Source organism: Myotis lucifugus, unplaced genomic scaffold, assembly GCF_000147115.1.
Source record: "Myotis lucifugus unplaced genomic scaffold, Myoluc2.0 scaffold_19, whole genome shotgun sequence".
Lineage (NCBI taxonomy): Eukaryota > Metazoa > Chordata > Mammalia > Chiroptera > Vespertilionidae > Myotis > Myotis lucifugus.
In genome coordinates this window covers 11,631,322-11,656,299 of record NW_005871067.1, presented here as the reverse complement: position 1 = coordinate 11,656,299, position 24,978 = coordinate 11,631,322, and the positions used below count along the sequence as shown (strand labels likewise).

General features: G+C 40.4%; 1 protein-coding gene across 7 annotated transcripts in view; it reads right to left on the bottom strand.

Annotated features, from left to right (window-relative positions):
- The window catches only part of FAM168B (family with sequence similarity 168 member B), a 107,846-nt gene that overhangs the window by 72,048 nt on the left and 10,820 nt on the right, over positions 1-24,978 (bottom strand). For all 7 annotated transcript variants that reach the window (XM_023751288.1, XM_023751289.1, XM_014452992.2 and 4 more), the window contains exon 2: positions 5,963-6,043. In XM_023751288.1, the coding sequence (XP_023607056.1) occupies positions 5,963-6,043 (81 nt within the window). The remainder of the gene's footprint in view (positions 1-5,962; positions 6,044-24,978) is intronic.

Below are 24,978 nucleotides of genomic sequence, written 5' to 3'. Positions count from 1 at the left end.
GGAACACATGGATTTGTTGTTCCACTATTTCTGCATTCATTGGTTGATTCTTGTATGTGCCCTGATCGGGGATTGAACCTGCAACTTTGACACATCAGGATGATATTCTAACCAACTGAACTACCCAGCCAGGGCCAATTTGCTATTTTTGACCAACCAGCTCTTATTCCCCCAAATTTTGCTTCATCCCTCCCTCTCAGCCCATGTTTGACTAGTTGACTCTAATAAGGGTGAAAAATGTAGTTCAGACTTAAATTAAGCAAAGACTTCCATCCCTAGCTGAGTCCAGTCAGAACAAAGCACAGGACTGGTTTGAATAGAAAACAAGAAGGCCCATGGGGCTTTCCTATAGAGCAGGAAAGAGATAAAAATGCTGCTAGCCAAGAGAATGATGGGAAGGGCTAAACAGACTATCCACAATGGGGAAAAGTGTGACCTGTGACCAACACTGAGCTAACACTGAAGAAGTAATGCAGAGCCCAGGAGGGCTAGGTCCTAGTCCCAAACCACTGGAGTCACCAGAGCTTCTGATTTTCTAGTACCATGATTTTTCAGTTCCATGAGCCAATACATTTTCTTCCTTACCTAAGACACTTTGAGCTGGGTTTGTCAACTGAAAGCATTCTTAGTGACATGGAAATTCACCAGTGTTCAAATTCAAAGTTCAATAATGAAAACAAGGTCTGAGGAACAGCAGCTGTGTGTGAAGCCTCCCCCCACCAGCCAGAGGAGCCACCACAGCAGTGAACAGAACCCACCACAGGAGCTGCTCCCAACTGAGGAGCAGCTGCTACCACAACCGCCCGAGGAGCAACCACAGCCTGAGAAGCCACTGCCCCCCAAGGAGCAGCCCCTGAAAGACTCAACACCTAGATATGTCGGTGAGAACAAACATGGGTAGACAAAGAAACCCCCAAAGGAAAGAAAAGGAGGACTCGCCAGAAAGGAGCTAAGTGAAACCGAGGCATGCAGCATGACAGAAAAAGAATTGAGATTACGGGTCCTAGAATGCATAAACCGGATGGAGGAAAAAATCAACAACTTATGCAAGAAGCAAGAAGAAACAGAAGAAAAAATCAATAAATTATGTAAGAACCAAGAAGAAATGAAGAGTGATGTAGCTGCAATAAAAAACACCATGGAAAGTTTCAACAGTAGACTAGGAGAAGCAGAGGACTGAATTAGCGAATTAGAAGACAGGGAAACAAAACACACCCAAACTGAACAGCAATTGGAGAAAAAAATTAAAAGACAGGAGGAGAGCCTAAGGGAGCTATGGGACAACATGAAACAAAACAACATACGAATAATAGGGGTGCCAGAACAGCAGAAAGAGGAACAAGGGTTAGAAAACCTATTTGAAGAAATAATATCAGAAAACTTCCCTGAGGTAGGGAAGAAAAGTCACACAAGACCAGAGAGTCCCAAACAAGGTGAACCCAAAAAGACCAACACCAAGACACATCATAATTACCATGGCAAATGTTCAGTACAAAGAGAGAATCTTAACGGCTGCAAGAGAGAGACGGAAAGTGCCATTCAAGGGATCTCCCATTAGATTATCAAATGATTTCTCAACAGAAACACATCAGGCCAGAAAAGAATGCACAGAAATATACAAAGTGATGCAAAGCAAAGGACTGAATCCAAGAATACTCTATCCAGCAAGGCTATCATTCAAAATTGAAGGGAAAATAAGAAGCTTCACAGACAAAAAAAAAAAAAGGCTAAGGGAGTTTATCACCACCAAGCCAGAAATGCAAGAAATACTAAAGGGACTGGTGTAAAAAGAAGAAATAAAAAGCTCAGAAAGAAAACAGCCACAAAAAATAGAAATAGCTACAAACAAGTACCTTTCAATAATAACTTTAAATGTAAATGGACTAAATGGTCCAATCAAAAGACATCGAGTGGCTGAATGGATAAAAAAACATGACCCACATTTGCTGTCTACAAGAGACCCACCTCAGAAGAAGGGACTCACACAGACTGAAAGTGAAGGAATGGAAAAATATCTTTCAGGCAAATGGAAATGAAAAAAAAGCTGGGGTAGCAATACTTATATCGGACAAAATAGACCTCAAAGTGAAGGCCATAACAAGAGATAAGGAAGGCCATTTCATAATACTAAAGGGATCAATACAACATGAGGATATAACCCTGATAAACATATATGCACCCAATGCAGGAGCACCCAAATTCATAAAAAAACTCCTGGAAGATATCAAAGGAGAGATCGACAACAATACAATCACAGTAGGGGACTTTAATACACCACTGACATCACTGGATAAATCCTCTAGACAAAAAATCAGCAAAGAAACAGCAATCCTAAATGACTCACTAGATCAGATGGACGTAATTGACATCTTCAGAACACTTCACCCCAAAGCCACAAAATATACGTTCTTCTCAAGTGCTCATGGGACATCTTCAAAAATACACCACATATTGGGTCACAAACAAAGTCTCCCCAAATTCAAGAAGATTGAAATCAAAAAAAGCATCTTCTCAGACCACAAGGGCATAATATTAGAAATAAACTACAATAAAAACAACCCAAAATACTCAAACACTTGGAAGCTGAAGAGCATGCTACTAAATAATGATTGGGTTACCAATGAGATCAAAGAAGAAATTAAAAACATCCTGGACACTAATGACAATGAAAACACAACAATCCAAAACCTATGGGACACAATGAAAGCAGTCCTGAGAGGGAAGTTTATAGCTCTACAAGCCTATCTCAACAAACAAGAAAAAATGGTAGTAAATCATCTAAATCTACATCTCAAAGAATTAGAAAGAGAGCAACAAGAAAAGCCCAGAGTGAGCAGAAGGAAGGAGATAATAAAGATTAGAGCAGAAATAAATGACATAGAGACCAAAAAAACAATACAGAAAATCAATGAAACCAAGAGCTGGTTCTTTGAAAGGATAAAAAAGATTTATGAACCTCTAGCCAGGCTCACCAAGAAGCAAAGAGAGAGTACTCAAATAAACAAAATCAGAAATGATAGAGGCGAAATAACAACAGACCCCACAGAAAAACAAATGATTGTTAAACAATACTATGGACAACTCTACTCCAACAAATTAGACAACCTGGAGGAAATGGACATATTCCTAGAAAAATACAACATTCCAAAACTCAATCAGGAAGACTCTAAAAACCTCAATAGGCCAATAACTATGGAAGAAATTGAAGCAGTCATCAAAAAGCTCCCAGCAAACAAAAGCCCAGAACCAGATGGCTTCACAGGGGAGTTTTACCAAACATTCAAGGAAGAACTAAAACCTATCCTCCTCAGACTACTACAAAAAATTCAAGAGGAAGGAACACTTCCAAGCTCATTCTATGAAGCCAGCATCACCCTAATACCAAAACCAGGTAAAGACAACACAATGAAAGAGAATTACAGGCCAATATCCCTCATGAACATAGATGCCAAAATCCTCAACAAAATCTTAGCAAATCAGATCCAGCAGTACATCAGAAAGATCATACACCATGACCAAGTAGGATTTATCCCTGGGAGGCAAGGATGGTACAATATACGCAAATCAATAAATGTGATACATCACATAAACAAATTGAGAGAAAAAAACCACATAGTCATATCAATTGATGCAGAAAAAGCATTTGAGAAAATCCAACACCCATTTTTGATAAAAACTCTCAGCAAGGTGGGAGTAGAAGGATCATACCTCAACATAATAAAACCCATATATGACAGGCCCACAGCCAACATCATACTCAATGGACAAAAACTAACACCATTTCCCCTAAGAACAGGAACAAGACAGGGATGCCCACTCTCACCACTCCTGTTCAACATAGTACTGGAAGTATTAGCCATTGCAATTAGACAACAAGAAGAAATAAAAGGCATCCAAATTGGAAAAGAGGAAGTAAAACTGTCCTTATTTGCAGACGACATGATATTATACATACAAAACCCTAGAGACTCCATCAAAAAGCTACTAGACTTAATACATGAATTTGGCAATGTAGCAGGATACAAAATTAACCCCAAGAAATCTGAGGCATTTCTATACACCAATAGTGAACTTTCAGAAAGAGAGATTATAAAAACAATCCCATTTACCATCGCACCAAAAAAATTAAGCTACCTAGGAATAAGCTTAACTAAAGAGGTAAAAGACCTCTACTCAGAAAACTACAGGACGTTGAAAAAAGAGATAGAGGAAGACATAAACAGATGGAAGAACATACCAAGTTCATGGATTGGTAGAATCAACATCATTAAAATGTCTATACTACCCAAAGCAATCTATAAATTCAACGCACTTCCCATTAAATACCAACGGCATATTTCACAGATCTAGAACGAACTCTCCAAAAATTCATCTGGAATAAAAAAAGACCCGAATAGCTGCAGCAATCCTGAGAAAGAACAAAGTAGGTGGGATCTCAATACCAGATATCAAGCTGTATTACAAAGCCACTGTTCTCAAAACTGCCTGGTACTGGCACAAGAACAGACATATAGATCAATGGAATAGAATAGAGAGCCCAGAAATTGGCCCGAACCAATATGCTCAATTAATATTTGACAAAGGAGGCAAGAACATACAATGGAGTCAAGATAGTCTCTTCAATAAATGGTGTTGGGAAAATTGGACCAATATATGCAAGAAAATGAAACTAGACACCAACTTACACCATACACAAAAATAAACTCAAAATGGATAAAGGACTTAAATGTAACACGGGAAACCATAAAAATTCTAGAAGAATCCAAAGGCAACAAAATCTCAGACATATGCCGAAGCAATTTCTTCATCGATACAGCTCCTAGGGCACTTGAAACTAAAGAGAAAATGAACAAATGGGACTACATCAAAATAAAAAGCTTCTGCACAGCAAAAGAAACCATCAACAAAACAACAAGAAAACCCACTGCGTGGGAAAACATATTTGCCAATGTCATATCTGATAAGGGCCTAATCTCCAAAATTTATAGGGAACTTATACAACTTAACAAAAGGAAGATAAACAATCCAATCAAAAAATGGGCAAAGGACCTAAATAGACACCTTTCAAAAAGAGGAGATTCAGAAAGCCAAGAGACATATGAAAACATGCTCAAAGTCACTAATCATCTGAGAGATGCAAATCAAAACAACAATGAGGTACCATCTCACACCTGTCAGAATGGCTTTCATCAACAAATCCACAAACGACAAGTGCTGGAGAGGATGTGGAGAAAAAGGAACACTCGTGCACTGCTGGTGGGAATGCAGACTGGTGCAGCCACTGTGGAGAAGAGTAAGGAGTTTCCTCAAAAAACTAAAAATCGAACTCCCATTTGACCCTGTGATCCCACTTCTATGAATATATCCCAAGAAAACAGAAACACCAATCAGAAAGGATATATGCACCCATATGTTCATAGCAGCACAATTCACCATAGCTAAGATCTGGAAACAGCCTAAGTGCCCATCAGTAGATGAATGGATTAGAAAACTGTGGTACATCTACACGATGGAATACTATGCTGCTGTAAAAAAGAAGGAACTCTTACCATTTGCAACGGCATGGATGGAGCTGGAGAGCATTATGCTAAGTGAAATAAGCCAGTCAATGAAGAAAAAATACCACATGATCTCACTCATTCATGGATAATAGAGACCATTATAAACTTTTGAACAATAATAGATACAGAGGCAGAGCTGCCTCAAACAGATTGTCCAACTGCAGCGGGAAGGCGAGGAGGGTTGGGGGGCAGGATGGAGGGGGGTAAGAGATCAACCAAAGGACTTGTATGCATGCATATAAGCATAACCAATGGACATAAGACACTGGGGGGTAGGGGAGGCCAGGGGATTGTCAAGGGCAGGGGAGAAACAGGAGACATATGTAATACTCTTTGTAATACTTTAAGCAATAAATAAAAATAATAATAATAATAATGAAAACAAAATTGTACTTGCTTACCTGGATAACCAATTCCTTTGGCATTTGTATAGGGAACCCCAGAAGAACTAGGACTATAAACAGGATTCATGACTTTGAGAACTAAAAAAGAAAAAGGAAGATTTAGTCAAACACTATTGTTCTCAGTTTTTCCTCCAGCATCAATCTCAAAAAAAGCAGGTAGTAAGAGTCCTTCCTCTCCTTTACATAAGTAAGGCATCTCATTCTGCTGCCAACCAACAGTAAACAGAAAAGCAACAGCAATGTCCGAAGGCACCCACCAGGACACTAAACTTTCCTTTAAAACTGCTTTCAGAGCATCAGAAGCTAAGAAAAAGAAGTGGTGTTCTCTACCTCCCTGCTTAAAACAGTGAAAAAGAACAACTGTAAATAACCTAAATGTCCTCATAAAGATAAGAATAGTTAAGTAAAACAGATCTACCCAAAACATGAAATATCGGTTCAGTTGCTTTTAAAAATGGTAAGTGAAGAAATACCTGGCGGGGGAGGGGAAGATGGCGGCTGGCAGGACAGGGGTGAAGGAGAGGGTGTGAGTGAGTGAGGGGATGAAAGGAGAGTGTGTGGATGTGTGTGGTGTGTGTATGAGTGAGTGAGGGACAGTTAAATCCAGCAGGAATATCAGAAGCTGGCAGACCAGGCTCTCCTGGACAGGGAACACCTACTACCGCTGCGGGCACTCCCCGGGATACAGGGCTCGGGCACAGAGCCCACGCCATGAGAGCGGCCACTTCTAGGAACCCATCAGCACCACCACCCAGACTGACCTTGGACACTGCTTGTGACCCTGCAGCCACTCCAGCCAAAATCCTGCTGCCCCACCCGCAGACCTGCAGACCCTAGGACGTTCACCTCCAAGGGTGCACGGGTCCCTCAGCAGTAAGTGCAACTTCCCCCTTCCTGGATGCTGACCTCAGGACACCTCAGTTGCACCTTCCCAGCACACAGGCCTCCTGAGCCAACCACCCAACAGGCCGCTCTAGGGTGCCTCTGTGAGCATGGTGGGCATGCTCATATCCAAACAAAGAAGCAAGGCCCCAGCAGTAGAAATTCATACTTCCCCCTTCCCGGCTGCCTGCCCACAGATACCAAGGTCACATGGCTTCAGCATGAGGGCCCCTCTGCGTGTACCACCCTGGCAAACGGCCCTGGGTGACTCTGTGAGCCGCTGCTGGGCGCGTGCGAATCCAATCAAGGGTGCAAGGCCCCAGCAGCAAAAACTGAGTCTTCCCCATCTACAGCTACCAACCGCCGGACACCACGCCTTTCTAGCACACAGGCCTCCTGAGCCCCACCACCCTGACAGGCGGCTCCCGGGTGCCTCTGTGAGGCCCCGTTGTGCACGCGTGAATCCAACCAAGGCCGCAAGGCACCAAAAATTGAGACATCTCCCTCCCCAGCTGCTGACCTCTAAACACCACAGTTGCACCTCTCCAGCATGCAGGCCTACAGGTGGCTCCTGGGTGCCTCCTTGAGCCCCAGATGAGAGCACTCATATCCAAACAAGAGTGCCCCAGCAGTAGAAATTCAGACTTCTCCCTTCACGGCTGACTGCCCACAGACACCACGGTTGCATGGTTTTAGCACATGGGCCCCCTGAGTCCGCCGCCCCAGCAGGCGACTCCTGGGTGCCTCTGTGAGCTGCCACTAGGCACACTCATATTCAACCAAAGGCACAAGGCCCAGGCAGCAGAAACTCAGACTTCCCCCTCCTCAACTTCCAACCTCCAGTCACTGCAGTCGCACTGATCCAGTGCGCAAGCACCCTGAGCCCACAGCCCCAGCAGGCAGCCCCCAGATGCCTCTCTGAGCCACCGAAAGGCACAAACCCTGGATGCCAGCATCCAGTCCATGAAGTAGTGCCAATCCAGCACATGGGCCCCTGAGCCCACTGCCCAAGCAGACAGCTCTTGGGAGCCTCAGTAAGCAGCCACTGGTCATGAGTATCCAACCAAGGAGCATACCTCCCGAAGCAGGAACTGGGATTTCTCCCTCCACAAGGCCGGTGGCACACTACAATCACTCCAATCCAGCGTGTGGGCACCATAAGCACACACCCCTGGCAGACAACTCCTGGTCCCCTCAGTGAGCTGCCACTGGGTGTGTGTCTCTCCAACCAAGGGTGCACAGCTCCCTCAGTCGGATCCACAACATCCCGTCCCGACTGCCTACCTCTGGACACCTTGGTGAGTTACTGAGGGCTCGCTTCCCTGGACAAGGCCACATTGTTTCAGCCACAGACTCCAAGATTCCCACATCCACAGCTGCTGGCTCCTGAACCCCCTCATGATTCAGAGAGGGAAATCATTTTGGCCAGAGTACCACTGTCACGGGCTCTGGGACCCTCATAGTGAGTTTCAGAATGATGCTAATCCAGCAAGAATCACACAACACCAGCCAAAGGTCACAGTACCTGAGTCTCAGGCCCCGAGACTCCTTCCTCCCAGGCCATGAACTCTGGAAACACAAAGTGAGCACATACCAGTGAGACATAAGGCAACCATTTCCACAAGAGCCAGAACCACAATCACATCCAAAACAGCAGACACAATGAAGCCAGGGGTGAATCACATTGCCAATCCATGAAGAGACTTCATCCACGAATAACAAACTAACATTCAAAACCCAAATACATCAAGAGAACCCAAATAACTCAAGTAGGGGGCTCCGCTAGATCACCATACCCAGGAGACATGAGAGACTGCACCACTGAGTCCCAAAAATCACCAACTACATAGCAACACCCCCAAAAGAACCTGGGTAGCAAAGTAGTTGGATCTAAGACATAGCAACAATTAAAACGTTACAGCAAAAAAAATGGGGAGACAAAAAAAATCCCAAAAGGAAAGAAAAATAGGAATCACCAGAACGGGATTTAAATGAAATGGAGGCAAGTAACATGTCAGAGAAAGAATTCAGAGTAATGGTTATAAGGATGCTCTAATGGCTGGATGACAAATACAACTCAATAAGAATTATAAGGAGCTGAATGAGAATGTCACCAATATGAAAAGGACCCAAGAGGAAATGAAGAATGACCTAGTTGCAATAAAGAACAAAATGAAAGTCTTATACAGTAGACTAGAAGAGGCTGAGGACCACATTAGTGAATTAGAAGACAAGGTAGGAAAAAACACACAAAAACAACAGCAACTGCAAAGAAAACGTAAAAAGCAGGAGAAGAGCCTAAGGGAGATTTGGGAAAACACAAAATGAAACAACATTCGCATAATAGGGGTAACAGAAGGAGAGGAAACAGAGGAAAAAATAGAAAACCTGTAAGAAAAAATAATGACAAAAAACTTCCCTGATGTTGGCAAGAAAAAAAAACCACACAACCCCAACAAGCAAATAGAGTTCCAAACAAGATGAACCCAAAAAAACCGTCAAGACACATCGTAATTAAATTGGCAAACATCAATGAGAAAGAAACTTAAAGGCTGCCAGAGAGAGACAGAAAGCTACCTGCAAGGGATCTCCCATGAGAATATCAACTAATTTCTCAACAGAAACACACGAGGAAAGAAGGGAATGAAATTAAATATACAAAATGATGCAAAGCAAGGGACTGAATCCAAGAATACTATACCCAGCAAGGCTATCATTCAAACTTGAAGGTGGAATCAGGAGCTTCACAGAAAATAAAGAGCTAAGAGAGTTTATTACCACCAAGCCAGCAATACAAGAAATGCTAAAGGGACTGCTGTAAAAAGAAGAAATATAAAGGCAAGAAGGAACACAAGCATAAAGAATAAAAATGGCTACAAATAAGTACTTATCAATAATAACATTAAATGTAAATGGATTAAATGCTCCAATCAAAAAACATAGGGTAGCTAAATGGATAAGAAAACATGACCCATATATTCGCTGTCTGCAAGAGACCCACCTCAGAACAAAGGATTCACACAGACTGATAGGGAAGTGATGGGAAAAAAATTTTCAGGCAAATGGAAATGAGAAAAAGCTGGGGTAGCAATACTTATATCTGACAAAATAGACCTTAAAGTAAAGGCCATAACAAGAGATGAGGAGGGCCACTTCATAATACTGAAGGGAGCAATTCAACAAGAGGATATAATTCTGCTAAACATACAGCCACCCAATACAGGATCAACCAAACACATAAAACAACTTTGTAAGATATCAAGGGAGAGATCAACAGCAATACAATCATAGTAGGGGACTTTAATATCCCATTGACATAACTGGATAAATCCTCTAAACTAAAAAATCACCAAAGAAACAGCCATCCTAAACAACTCACTAGATCAGAAGGACTTAATTAACATCTTCAGAACATTTCACCCCGAAGCTACAGAATATACATTCTTCTCAAGTGCACACTGGACATTTTCAAAGATAGACCACATAATAGGACACAGGCAAAGTCTCTTAAATTCAAGAAGATAGAAATCATAATAAGCATCTTCTCATATCACAATGGCATATAACTAGAAGTCAACTACAATAAAAACAATAAAAAAAAATCAAACACTTGGAGGCTAAATAGCATTCAATTAAACAATGATTGGGGTACCAAAAAGATCAAAGAAGAAATAAAAGGCATCCTGAAAACAAATGACAGTGAAAACACAACAATCCAAAATCTATGGGACACAATGAAAGCAGTCCTGAGAGGGAAGTTCATAGCCCTACAGGCCTACCTCAAAAAAACAAGAAAAAAAATGGTAATAAATTATCTAACCTTGCAACTTAAAGAATTAGAAAGAGAGCAACAAGAAAAGCCCACAGTAACCAGAAGGAAAGAAATAATAACGATCAGAGCAGAAATAAATGGCATAGACACCAAAAACACATTACAAAAGATCAATGAAACCAAGAGCTGGTTCTTTGAAAGGATAAACAAGATTGATGAACCTCTAGTCAGGCTCACCAAGAAGCAAAGAGAGAGGACCCAAATAAACAAAATCAGAAATGAAAGAGGTGAAGTAACATCCGACTCCCAGACATACTAACGATTGTAAAAAAATACCATGAACAACTCTACTCCAACAAACTGGACAACCTCAACGAAATGGACATATTCATAGAAAAATACGCTTCCAAAACTCAACCAGGAAAAATAAAAATAAAAAACCTGAATGGTTTTTTGTACGCTTCCAGCAAACAAAAGCCCTAGACCAGAGGGCTTCACAGGGGAGTTTTACTGAACATTCAAAGAAGAACTAAAACCAATTTTTCTCAGACTATTCCAAAAATTCAACACAAAGGCATACTTCCAACCTCTTCCTATAGAGCCAGCATAACCCAAATCCCAAAACCACATTAAGACACTATAAAGAGAATTCCAGGCCAATATCCCTGATGAACATAGATGCTAAATTCCTCAACAAAATTCTCGCAAACCGGATCCAGCATTACATTAAAAAGATCATACACCATGACCAAGTAGGATTTATTCCAGGGATGCAAGGATGGTACAATATCCGCAAATCAATAAATGTGATACATCACATAAACAAATTGAGAGACAAAAATCACATAATCATATCAATTGATGCAGAAAAGGCATTTGACAAAATCCAACACCCTTTCCTGATAAAAATGCTCAGCAAAGTGGGAAACGAGGGATCATACTTCAACATAAGAAAAGCTTTATATGACAAACCTACAGCCAACATCATGCTCAATGGGAAAAAACTAAAACCATTTCCCCTAAGAACAGGAACAAGACAGGGATGCCCTCTTCCACCACTCCTGTTCAAGGTAGTACAGGAAGTGCTAGCCATAGTGATCCGACAAGAAGAAATAAAAGGCATCCAAATTGGAAAAGAAGTAAAACTGTCCTTATTTTCAGATGACATAATATTGTACATTGAAAACCCTAAAGACTCCATCAATAAACTACTAGACTTAATAAATGAATTTGGCAATGTAGCAGGATACAAAATTAAGACCTAGAAATCTATGGCTTTTTTATACACCAGTAATGAACTCACAGAAAGAGAAACTAAAAAAAAAAATCCCATTTACCACTGCAACAAAAAAATTAGTATACGTAGGAATAAATTTAACCAAGGAGATATAGGACCTGTACTCAGAAAATTACAGGACCCTGAAAAAAGAGATAGAGGAAGACATAAACAAATGGGAGAATATACCATGTTCATGGATTGGTAGAATCAACATCATTAAAATGTCCATACTACCAAAAGCAATCTATACATTCAATGCAATCCCTATCAAAATACCAATGGCATATTTCAGAGACCTAGAAAAACTCTCCAAAAATTCATCTAGAGTGAAAAAAAGACCCTGATTAGCTGCAGCAATATTGAGAAAGAAGAACAATGTTGGAGGGATCACAATACCAGATATCAAGCTATACTACAAAGCCACTGTTCTCAAAACTGCCTGGTACTGGCACAAGAACAGACACATAGACCAATGGAACAGAACAGAAAACCCACAGATTGACCAAAGCCATTATGCTCAATTAATATTTGACAAAGGAGGCAAGAACATACAATGGAGACAAGACACAAAAATAAATTCAAAATGGATAAAGGACTTAAACATAAGACAGGAAAATATAAAAATCTTAGAACACTCCATAGGCAGCAAAATAGCAGACATATGTCGTAGCAATATCTTTACCAATACAGCTCCTACAGCAATGGAAACTAAAGAGAAAATAAACAAATGGGACTAATTCAAAATAAAAAGCTTCTGCACAGCAAAAGAAACCATCAACTAAACAACAAGAAAGCTCACTGCATGAGAGAACATATTTGCCAATGCTGTCTCTGATAAGGGTTTAATCTCCAACATTTACAGGAAACTCATACAACTTAACAAAAGGAAGATAAACAACCAAATCAAAAAATGGGCAAAAGACCTAAATAGACACTTTTCAAAAGAGGGCATACAGAAGTTCAAGAGACATATGAAAACATGCTCAAAGTCACTAATCATCTGAGAGATGCAAATCAAAACAACAATGAGGTATCATCTCACACCTGTCAGGATGGCTATTAGTAACAAATCAACAAACAAGTGCTGGAGAGGATGCGGAGAAAAAGGAACCCTCGTGCACTGCTGGTGGGAATGCAGACTGGTGCAGCCACTGTGGAGGACAGTATGGAGTTTCCTCAAAAAACTAAAAATGGAACTCCCATTTGATCCAGTAATCCCACTTCTAGGAATGTATCCCAAGAAAACAGAAACACCAATCAGAAAGTATATATGTTCATAGCAGCACAATTTACAATAGCTAAGATTTGGAAACAGCCTAAGTGCCCATCAGCAGATGAGTGGATTAGAAAATTGTGGTACATCTACATAATGGAATACTACGCTGCTATAAAAAAGAAGGAATTCTTACCATTTTAACAGCTTGGATGGAACTGGAGAGCATTATTGTAAGAGAAATAAGCCAGCCAGAGAAAGAAAAATATCACATGATCTCACTCATTTGTGGAATATAATGAACAACATAAACTGATGAACAAAAATAGAACCAGAGACAGAAAAGCATGGAATAGACTGTACAACCTATGAGGGAAGGCAGGGGGAGAGTGGGTAAGAGATCAACCAAAGGACTTGTATGCATGCATGTGAGCAAAACCAATGGATACAGACAGTAGGGGTGGTGAGGGCTTTTGTTTGGGGGAGGGTATGGTGGGGGAGAGATCAATGGGGGGAAAAGGAGACTCACGTAATACTTTAACAATAAAAAAATTTTTTTAAATGTTAAGTAAAAAAAAAGAGGACAATACTTCATTATGTACCTTTAGAGGTATAGGCATGGCACTCCCATCACAAACAGAAAAAAAGGTTATGAGGAAATAAAAATATAAAAAATAACATTTTCTAGATGGGGTGGGTTTCATATTCTTTTTGCACTTTTCTCCGTTTCTTAAATACCTTCTGTTAAATATACATATATTTCCTAAGAAAAAGATAAATTAGCTACAGTCCAGCAACTCTATTACCCATTCAATGTTCTATCATTCATAATCTTTTTTTTTTTCCTGAAAAGTTCAAGAACTTGCACAGCTACAATTATGATTTTATCCCTTTCCCAATAGAAACGATTATCCTTAATATCTCCAGCAAGCTCTCTGGATTTTATCACCTAGTGTATTTTTAAAATGTGAGCTTAATTAAGACTTCAGTATTCTCATCTAGTAAGTCATTCACTGATTTATGTGGCAGTAAGGATTAAGGTAACCTTGCATTTAACAGCACAGGGGAGGGAGGGACAAGGAGTGGGCAACTGAAAGTACATGGTACCGTCTGCTTAATTATGCTATGACTCTAAAAAATAAGGTCTATTTTCAAGGGGGAAAAAAAGAGAGAGAGACATATTTAATACTCTTTGTAATACTTTAAGCAATAAAACAAAATTTTAAAAAAATAAGGTCTATTTAAAAAATAAAAACACATAAAATGCACATGCATCTAATTGTTTAGCCTTCCCCACCACATCACCAAAACTAGAATGTAGCCTCATGCAGGTAGAAAACAGGGACTTGGATCTATTTACTGTAGTCTCCAGCACCAGTAACAATGTCTCGCACAAAACAGGTGCAACTACCTGCTGACTTTCTAAAAAAAAACACATATGTACCTCAAAACTCTAATCAAATTCCATTACAAAGACAAAATACAAGAATGAACCACTTCAAATTGTCAACTCACTTGACTCAGACTATTCATAATCAAGCAGTTCCACATATAAAAATATATAACTGGTCACATCCTTAACCTTTGTAATAAGTTCTAATGCAAATTAGGAATAAACTGGGGGCATTAGTGACTGGGACATTAACTACCTGAATCATTGTCTAATATTTTTAAACTTCTAAACCAAAGGCAGATGCCAATTTTGCCATGACATCTACAACTACAGCTAAGAGATAAATTTTTAAGTCTAGATCCATGCTGTCCAGCAGACTTTCTGCAACAATGCAGATATTCTCTACCAGTGCGGTCCAATATGGCAGCCATTACCTAAAAAGGACTATTGAGCACCCAAAAAAAATGTGGCTAGGGTAAGATCTGTCTTTTTAGTTTTATTAAATTTAAATTTACTCAAATGTAACTAGGGGCTACCACATTGTGCTAGGGTCTTTCCGCATTAAGGGTTCAGGAATCTGGAGAAGGGCTGTGTGTAAATTAATAAACTAGACAAGAAATATAAATTTGGAAGGCATGGGGGAAAGCCAGGTGGAAACTTAGCTCTAGTGACTAAGATCCCTGAATCTCCAGGCCCAGGGCTTTTTATTCACACATTTTGCCCTTTAGCAAAGCAGATATACATATCAAAGGTAAGGTTTGGTAAACAGTAAAGGATTATCAGGTTGGGGGAACTGCCCTCAGCTGTCTGGCAGCAAGCAATAACATGCAGATCTTCAGCCCTGCTGAAGACGTCCATCAGCCTTCTGATGTACTTCTCGCATTTTATTATGCCCTAAATTTACTCAAATGTGGCTAGGGGCTACCATATTGAACAGTGCAGGTCTACGAAAAACACTAAAAAGAAAACAAGAATAGGAAGGTATATAACAAGCAAGCAGGAGAATCAATTGTGAATTTTTACCCCATAGTTTAAGAATAACCAAATTGGCAACCGCCAATCCCTTTATCCTGCACTTTTAACCCATTCTTGGCAAACCTACAACATAAGTATTGTGGAGTCCTTCACATATTTAATCTAGTTTTCTGGTTAAACTATTAACTCTCAAGAAGGTAGTATTTTCCAAAACTAGTTCTCTATTCTGGTCCAGGATCTAACATTTTCTTAATTGAATTCAAGAGAAGCAAAGCACTATGCAAAAGCTATAGAGAAAACAAAAAAGCAAGTCGTAGTCCCTGTTCTGAGTTTACAATCTACAAATGTGCTGTCCAATAGAACTTTCTGTGAAGATGGAAATGTGCCTGCTCTGTCCATATGTAGTAACCACTAATGGTTATTGAACACTTCAAATGTGGCTAGCACAACTAAAGAACTACATCTTAGCTTAACTTTTTAAGTTTTAATTAAATGGTCACCTGTAGGTGATGGCTATTGTATTGGACAGCACAGGTTTATAAGACAAGACACGAATAATGGTGATATAGGGCAAAGAGTGTTAAGAGCCATAAAAGAATAAAGTGTTGTGAGTGTTGAGGGAGGGAGGGGGGAATGGTCAGGGAAAACTTGATTACAGAGGAAGTATTTCCAACAAACTCTAAACAGCAGGTAAGAAAAAAGCTATAGAATGAGAATGCAAGATGCACTTTAGGAATATTGGGCAATGGGGCTTGTTTGGAACTTAGGCCACATGTAGGGAATCAGCAGATTATGGAGATATAGGTTAGGTTGGAACCATCATGTAGACACTCTTAAATGTGGGGCAGAGCAGGAGATGTCATCTGGTAGGCAATGAAGCTCATGAACTGCATAGCAGTTAAAAACAATAGTTACCAGATGACCTGGCAATTCCATTCCTAGGTGAAAATTGCCCAAGTGAAGTGAAAATATACACTCACGCAAAAACTTGTACACAAGTGTTTATAAAAAGCATTATTCATGATGGCCTACAATTGCAAACAACTCAAAACACTGAATACCACAAGGCTCTCCTTCCAAAATGACCTGACGTATAGTCTAAACCACCGGTTCTCAACCTGTGGGTCACGAACAATGAAAATACATCCTGTGAAAGGACAAAGCGGGACTGATTATCCTCCATCTTGTAAAGCTGTGTCCGACCTGACCTCCCTTCCGGGAAACGCAAGAATGCTAGAAATGTCCCGGTTCCCCTACCGCCACCCAAGCAGACCAATGAAGCCCCAAGAATGCAGCTAAGGTCCGAATTAGGCTACACCGTAGAATGCTCCTTGTGCGCCACCCTTGACCAATCAGGAGGTAGCGGGGCATAGCTCAGGCCCAGGAATGCGTTAATCATTCCCTGCCTTTTGTGCTGTAAATCAATGCTGTAAGTTCCTGCTGTTAGTCCCTGCTGTAAAACCCTGGAATAAAACCCTGACCCGGAACCGACCAATCACTGTCGCCCTCCTCACCCACCTAAGCCCACCCAAATGATTAGCCCTATAAAATCTTTGTCCTCTTGGAGCTTGGGGTTCTTCGCATGCTGCCGCTGCGTCGGTGGAGCGGAGGGACCGAGCTCGAGCTTGAATAAAGGCTCTTTGCTTTTGCATCGGACTCGGCTCCCTGGTGGTTTTTTGGGGATTTTGAAATCTGGGCATAACACCTGCATATCAGATATTTACATTACGATTCATAACAGTAGCAAAATTACAGTTATGAAGTAGCAACGAAAATAATTTTATGGTTGGAGGTCACCACAACATGAGGAACTGCATTAAAGGGTAGCGACATTAGGAAGGTTGAGAACCATAAACCAATAATAAAAATGTACTCTACATCTGCCATTAAAAAATTTACAGAATTGCATTTGAATTCTAAATACCATTAATTCCAAACAACCCAGAAGTTACCTTTTCTGAAAACACTTCTATGTCCCAGAAGCTAATAATAAATATTTCTTAACATTATTAAAGAGTTGTAATGAATTCAAAATTATAGGTAAGAAAACATGGTAGCAGAACTGAGGAAAGAAATGTTGCAGTTCCCTCTCCAACTCAACAAATGGCTTGCACAGGGTAATACAAAGACAAGGTCTATGAGCAAATATCAAACAGCTCCTTAAGTTACTTGTTCAAATTAGAGTTTCCCTCCCTGGCCAGTGTGGCTCAATTGGTTGGAGTGTTGTCTGATTTCAGGTTCAATTCTCATTGAGGGCACATACGCAGTTTGTGGGTTCGATCCCAGGACAGGCCATGTTCAAGAGGCAACCGACCTTGATCTTTCTCTCTCTCTCTCAATTAAAAAAAATAAAAATAAAAAAGAGAGATTCCCTCTCAATAATGTATGCCTCAAGAGCAGGGAAAATACCTTCTTCAGCACTGTCTCCCTGCACAATGCTTGACACAGAAGTGGCTCATAAATATCTTCGGAATGTGCTTGAATAAAAGAACTATCCAATAGGAAATATAGGACTTTTCATAGCAATAAATATGATGTTAAGACATTTTAAAATCTAATTAAGAATTGATGAAATACATCTATTTACTAGTTAGTGAATATGGAAGCTGAATCCACTGACCAATCTTAACATGACTAAAAGTCAAAGTAATTAACGTTACGTGCATCCTCATGTTATGACATTACTCTGCATTATCTAAGGTATACTGCTACAAAAACACTAAAATCTGAATCGAATGGAGCCATTACATAACTTCTGGTTTATAGGAAAAGACAGGAGTTGGAGGAATATGCCTAACAATACCATGAAGCAATCAGACAAACCCAAAAGATGGGGCTTTCTAGAGGACAAATGACCCAGTTACTTCAGTAAGTCAATGGTCTGAAAAAAGATGGAGGGGTGGGAAGGGCAGTTCTAGATTAACACAACTTTAGACATAAAGACCATAGGTGATGGCTGCCGACGAGAAGGCAGACTGCAAGATGGTGTGTGAGTGAGAGAATGAAAGGAGAATGTGTGGACGTACGGGGAGTGTATATTTGTGGGTGAGGGACAGCTATACTCCAAGGGACTGTTGGGGACTGGCCAGACCGGGCTCCCCTGACCAGGCAGCCTCCGCTGCTTCTGAAATCACTCCCGAGTAACCAGCTCTGCCGCAGAGACTGTGCCATCTTGAAGGGGAGAGTGGCTGTTATCAGAAGCCTATACATCCCGGGACTCTACAACCACAACACCCAGGGACCAGCTGCGACCCCCGGAACACCAGATCTCAAGCAGCGCAAATACGCGGACTCAGATGAGCTCTGCACCTTCTCACGGAAAGGTCAGATTTCGCCTAGGGAAAGGTGAGGTCAGCGATCCAGGCAGGAGAGAGAAACGTGCCAACAGGATCTAGAGGTTCGAGGGAAGTCTACGCCCCACAAAATCCGCGGCTGTTGGGGCTAGTGTGATCCGCGAATCTGGAAGGGGATCCGCAGGGCTGCTGGCAGAAAGGAACTCTAAAAATCAACTCATAGCTGGACTGGGTGCAAAAAGGCACCCTGAAATTTTACCAGTGTGCCCACTGCTTAGTGCCAGGGGAAAAAAAGACTGCACAGAGACGTTCACAGAGTTGTGCGCAGTGCCAGAGGGTAAAAGTCACGAGTTCGCGCACTTACTCTGGCTCTTTTTTTCTCTTTAAATCCTTGCTTTTGATTACTAAGCCCAGTACATAGGATCACCCAATTGGGGACACTCTAAGAGACTGCAGGGGAAAGTTGTTTCTGTGGAACCTGGGGATCAGAGCGGGGAGTAACGATCAGAGAACCAGTTCTAGGGCAGTCCATTCTCCCAAACCAGTATTAAGTGTGACAGGGAAAACAAAATCTAAATACTGGCTAGAGAGGACTTATAGCCCCGGAGGTCAATCCAGAAACACTGCTACTCAGGGGTTGAATCACAAATTGACTCTTGTGCAAACACAAATAAAGGAGTGTAAGAAACAAAGAAATACTGCATGCTTGAAAATCAGGACAGTGGCTTACAACACAGAGAAGCAGTGGAACGCAGGGAACTACAATACTGTCCTGACTACCTACAGGAAACAGGCATGTCAAACAAACAGTAGAAGTGAATGATCTTCACTACTGCACATTTTTATTTTTTAATCTTTTACTTAAGAAACTAAATTTTTTTTCTTTCTTCCTCACTTGATTTTACCTAATTATTATATTTTTATTTTTAATCACTATTATTACTACTACTATTTTATGTTTTTTTTTAAGTGTCATTTTATTTTCTGTTTATCTTTATTTTGGGATTAGTGTTCTATATTCTATTTTCATTTTTCCTTTAGCATAATTTTACTCTATCTCAACTTTACCTTTATGTCAACAATCTTTTCGTCACTTTTCCCATTTTGTTGCCCTGTTTCTCTCACCCTATTCCTGCTTTAGATTTTCCCTATTACTTCTTCTTACCCCGTTAAAAATTTATCTTACTTATATATCTAATTTCCGATTCACTACTCTAAGTCCATACACACCTCTCTCTTCTCTTTCTTCACTATCCAAATTTTTTTCTCTTCCTTTTTTTTTTGTTGTTGTTGTTATTGTTTTCTTGTTTTGTTTTGTTCTAGGTTTTTTTGTTTTATTTTGTTTTGTTTTGCCTTGCTTTCTCTCTGTCCTATTTTTGTTGTTCACTTGATTGTTGATTAGACTGGTTTTTTTGTGCTTGTTGATGAGATTCTTTCTCTTTTTGTTTGTGCTTGTTTTTCTTCGTTGTTTTTTTTTGTTTTTTGTTTTGTTTTGTTTTTTGCTTCTGTTTGTCCTCTACTCACTTGTTATTACTTCTTGTTTGTAGTTTGCATTCATCTCTGGCTGTTTGTTGTTTGCATTTCTTGGGATTAGTGGTTGTTCTATTGGAGTTTTCTCCCCATATAAATAGTTTCCCCCCCCCTTCTTTTTTATTCTCTTTCTTTTCTCTCTTACTGTTTTTTCCTTTTCTCAATATCATTTTTGCACTCCTTTTTTCCTTTTTTTTTCTTTTTCTTATCCCCTAATTCTCTTTTCTCTAGTGGTCACCATTATTTGGGGTTATTAGTATCGTGAATACATTTGTGTTCAGTGCCTTGTGTGTTGTGCCTTGTTGTGTTGTATTTTGTGCCTTTAAATCAACAGAAGAGAGAGCTACATAACCAGATGCCCGGAGAAGAGAGATCATGGGGAGGCAAAGAAACAGACCGAAAATGAAAGAAAAGGAGGCATCACCAGAAAAGGAAGTAAACAAAATGGAGACAGGCAACCTGTCAGAGAAAGAATTCAGAGAGAAATGGTCATAAGGTCGCTGAAAAGAATGGAAGACAAATTCAACAATATGCATAAAAACCAAGAGGAAATGAGGAAGAACCAAGAAGAAATGAAAAATGACATCGCTGCTATAAAGAACTCAATAAAAAGCATCAACAGTAGACTAGAAGAAGCAGAGGACCGCATCAGTGAGCTAGAAGACAAGGTAGGAAAAAATACCCCAGCAGAGCAGCATCTAGAAAAAAATTTTTAAAAACAGAAGGAAAGCCTAAGAGAACTTTGGGACAACATGAAACAAAACAACATCCGCATAACAGGGGTTCCAGAAGGAGAGGAAACTGAGCAAGGAATAGAAAACCTGTTTGAAGAAATAATGACAGAAAACATCCCCGATATGGGGAAGAAAAACCCACACAAACCCAAGAAGCTCTATGAGTCCCAAACAAAATGAACCCCAAAAGATCGACGCCAAGGCACATAATAATTAAATTGGCAAACACCAACGACAAAGTAAGAATTTTAAAAGTGGCCAGAGAAAGACAGAAAGTTACCTACAAAGGATCGCCCATCAGACTAGTGACTGATTTCTAAACAGAAAACATCAGGCCAGAAGGGAATGGAATGAAATATACAAAGTCATGCAAAGGAGGGGTCTGCACCCAAGAATACTGTACCCAGCAAGGCTATCACTCAAAATTGAGGGTGAAATCAGGAGCTTCACAGACAAAAAAAGGACTAAGGGAGTTTAATACTACCAAACCAACAATGCAAGAAATGCTAAAGGGTCTGGTTTAAAAATAAGAAGTAGGAAGCAAAGAAGGAACACCGGCGTAAAGAATAAAAATGGTGACAAACAAGTACCTATCAATAATAACTTTAAATGTAAATGGATTAAATGCCCCAATCAAAACACAAAGGATAGCTGAGTGGATAAGAAAACATGACCCATATATCTGCTGTCTACAGGAAAACCACCTCAGAAAAAAGTACTCACCAGACTGATGGTGAAGGGATGGAAAAAGGTTTTTCAGGCAAATGGAGATGAAATAAAAGCTGGGGTAGCAATACTTATATCTGACAAAGTAGATCTCAAAGTGAAGAACATAAGAGATAAGGAAGGCCACTTCATAATACTAAGTGGAGCAATCCAACAAGAAGAAATAACTCTGGTAAACAGATACACACCCAATACAGGAGCACCCAAATACATAAAAAAACACTTCTGGCTCTCTCTAAAAATCAATGGAGAAGATGGCGGCATAGGTTAACGCCGGAGTTTGCTGCCTCGAACAACCACTTCAAAAATACAACTAAAAGACGGAACGGACATCATCCAGAACCACAGGAAGGCTGGCTGAGTGGAAGTTCTACAACTAGGAGGAACCGAGAATCAGAGGAGGCGCAGTGCTGAAGTAAAATACTAAGGTGCAGAGTGTGCGCGGTGCGGGCTGGTGGCTGAGGGGTGGTTGTCTGTTTCAATCCAGAGGGAGCCTCAGACTCTGAGCTCCAGATCCCGGCGAGTCTCTAGGGACCCAGACTCAAACGGGAGAAGCAGGACTGTCTGGCTTCAGTCCCTCCAAGGTTTGCAGTGGTTGTTGGGACAGAGAGGCAGAGCCCCTGGGGACGGACTGAGAGCAGCCATAACTGCTCCCTCCTCTGCCCTGTTGATCCCGTTGGACCCGCCCTGCCCAAGCCCTGCACAGAGGCATTTGCCGGATAGCCTCAGGCAAAGGCTAGATTAGCACCTCCCTAGAGGACACAAGTTCTCCCACTGCAGACACAGCTGATTCTCACAGCCAGTCGGCCTGGAGGTCAAATCCCTCTAGTATTAACTACAACAATCAAGGCTTAACAACAACAAGACTGCGCACAAAGACCACTAGGGGGTGCACCAAGAAAGCGTAAAAAATGCGGAGACAAAGAAACAGGACAAAACTATCAAGGGAGGATATTGAGTTCAGAACCACACTTTTGAGGTCTCTCAAGAGGCTTCTAGAGTCTGTCGATAAACTTGATGAGATGTACAGGAAATCTAATGAGACCCTCGATGGTGTGATAAAGGACCAACTAGAAAGTAAGCATACACTGACTGAAATAAAGAATATTATACAGACTCCCAACAGCAGACCAGAGAAGTGCAAGAATCAAGTAAAAGATTTGAAATGCGGCCGCCGAAACCGGTTTGGCTCTGTGGATAGAGCGTCGGCCTGCGGACTGAAAGGTCCCGGGTTCGATTCCGGTCAAGGGCATGTACCTGGGTTGCGGGCACATCTCCAGTGGGAGATGTGCAGGAAGCAGCTGGTCGATGTTTCTCTCTCATCGATGTTTCTAACTCTCTATCTCTCTCCCTTCCTCTCTGTAAAAAATCAATAAAATATATTTAAAAAAAAAAAAGATTTGAAATGCGAAGAAGCGAGAAACACCCAACCAGAAAAGCAAAATGAAAAAAGAAACCGAAAATACGAAGATAGTGTAAGGAGCCTCTGGGACAGCTTCAAACGTACCAACATCAGAATTATAGGGGTACCAGAAGATGAGAGAGAGCAAGATATTGAAAACCTATTTGAAGAAATAATGACAGAAAACTTCCCCCACCTGGTGAAAGAAATAGACTTCCAAGTCCAGGAAGCGCAGAGAACCCCAAACAAAAGGAATCCAAAGAGGACCACACCAAGACACATCATAATTAAAATGCCAAGAGCAAAAGACAAAGAGAGAATCTTAAAAGCAGCAAGAGAAAGAAACTCAGTTACCTACAAGGGAATACCCATACGACTGTCAGCTGATTTCTCAACAGAAACTTTGCAGGCCAGAAGGGAGTGGCAAGAAATATTCAAAGTGCTGAATACCAAGAACCTACAACCAAGATTACTTTATCCAGCAAAGCTATCATTCAGAATTGAAGGTCAGATAAAGAGCTTCACAGATAAGGAAAAGCTAAAGGAGTTCATCACCACCAAACCAGTATTATATGAAATGCTGAAAGGTATCCTTTAAGAAGAGGAAGAAGAAGAAAAAGGTAAAGATACAAATTATGAACAACAAATATGCATCTATCAACAAGTGAATCTAAGAATCAAGTGAATAAATAATCTGATGAACAGAATAAACTGGTGATTATAATGAATCAGGGACATAGAAAGGGAATGGACTGACTATTCTTGGGGGGAAAAGGGGTGTGGGAGATGCGGGAAGAGACTGGACAAAAATCGTGCACCTATGGATGAGGACAGTGGGTGGGGAGTGAGGGCGGAGGGTGGGGTGGGAGCTGGAAGGAGGGGAGTTATGGGGGGAAAAAAGAGGAACAAATGTAATAATCTGAACAATAAAGATTTAATAAAATAAAATAAAATAAATCAATGGAAAAATATCCTCAGGTGAGGATAAAAAAAAAAGTCACTGTCATGAAAAATAAAGACATGAGACTGTGCTAGATTAAAAGATTAAAGGATCATGATAAGCAAATGCAGTGCATGAGTCTTGATTAGACTGTGGATTGAAATAAAACGAAAATGACATTTTGGGAGATGATAAAAAAAAAACTTCTGGAGGACATCAAGGGAGAGATTCACAGCAATAAAGTCATAGTAGGGGACTCTAATACCCCACTAACACCTTTGGACAAATCCTCTAAACAAAAAATCAGCGAAGAAACATCAATCCTAAATGACTCACTAGATCAGATGGAATTAATTGACATCTTCAGAACATTTCACCCCAAAGCCACAGAATATACATTCTTCTCAAGTGCACATTGGTCATTTTCAAAGATAGACCATATATTGGGTCACAGGCAAAGTCTCTTCAAATTCAAGAAGATAGAAATCATATCAAGCATCTTCTCAGACCACAAAGGCATAAAACTAGAAATCAACTACAATAAAAACAATGAAAAAAAAATAAAACACCTGGAGGCTAAATAGCATGCTATTAAACAATGACTGGGTTACCAGAGAGATCAAAGAATAAATAAAAAGCATCAGGGCAACAAACAACAATGAAAACAAAACAATCCAAAATCTATGGGACACAGTGAAAGCTGTCTTGAGAGAGAAGTTCATAGCTCTACAAGCCTACCACAAAAAAAAAAAAAAAAAAAAAAAAAAAAAAACAAGAAACAATGGTAATAAATTACGTAAACCTACAACTCAAAGAGTTAGCAAGAGAGCAACAATAAAAGCCCAGCATAAGCAGAAGGAAGGAAATGATATAG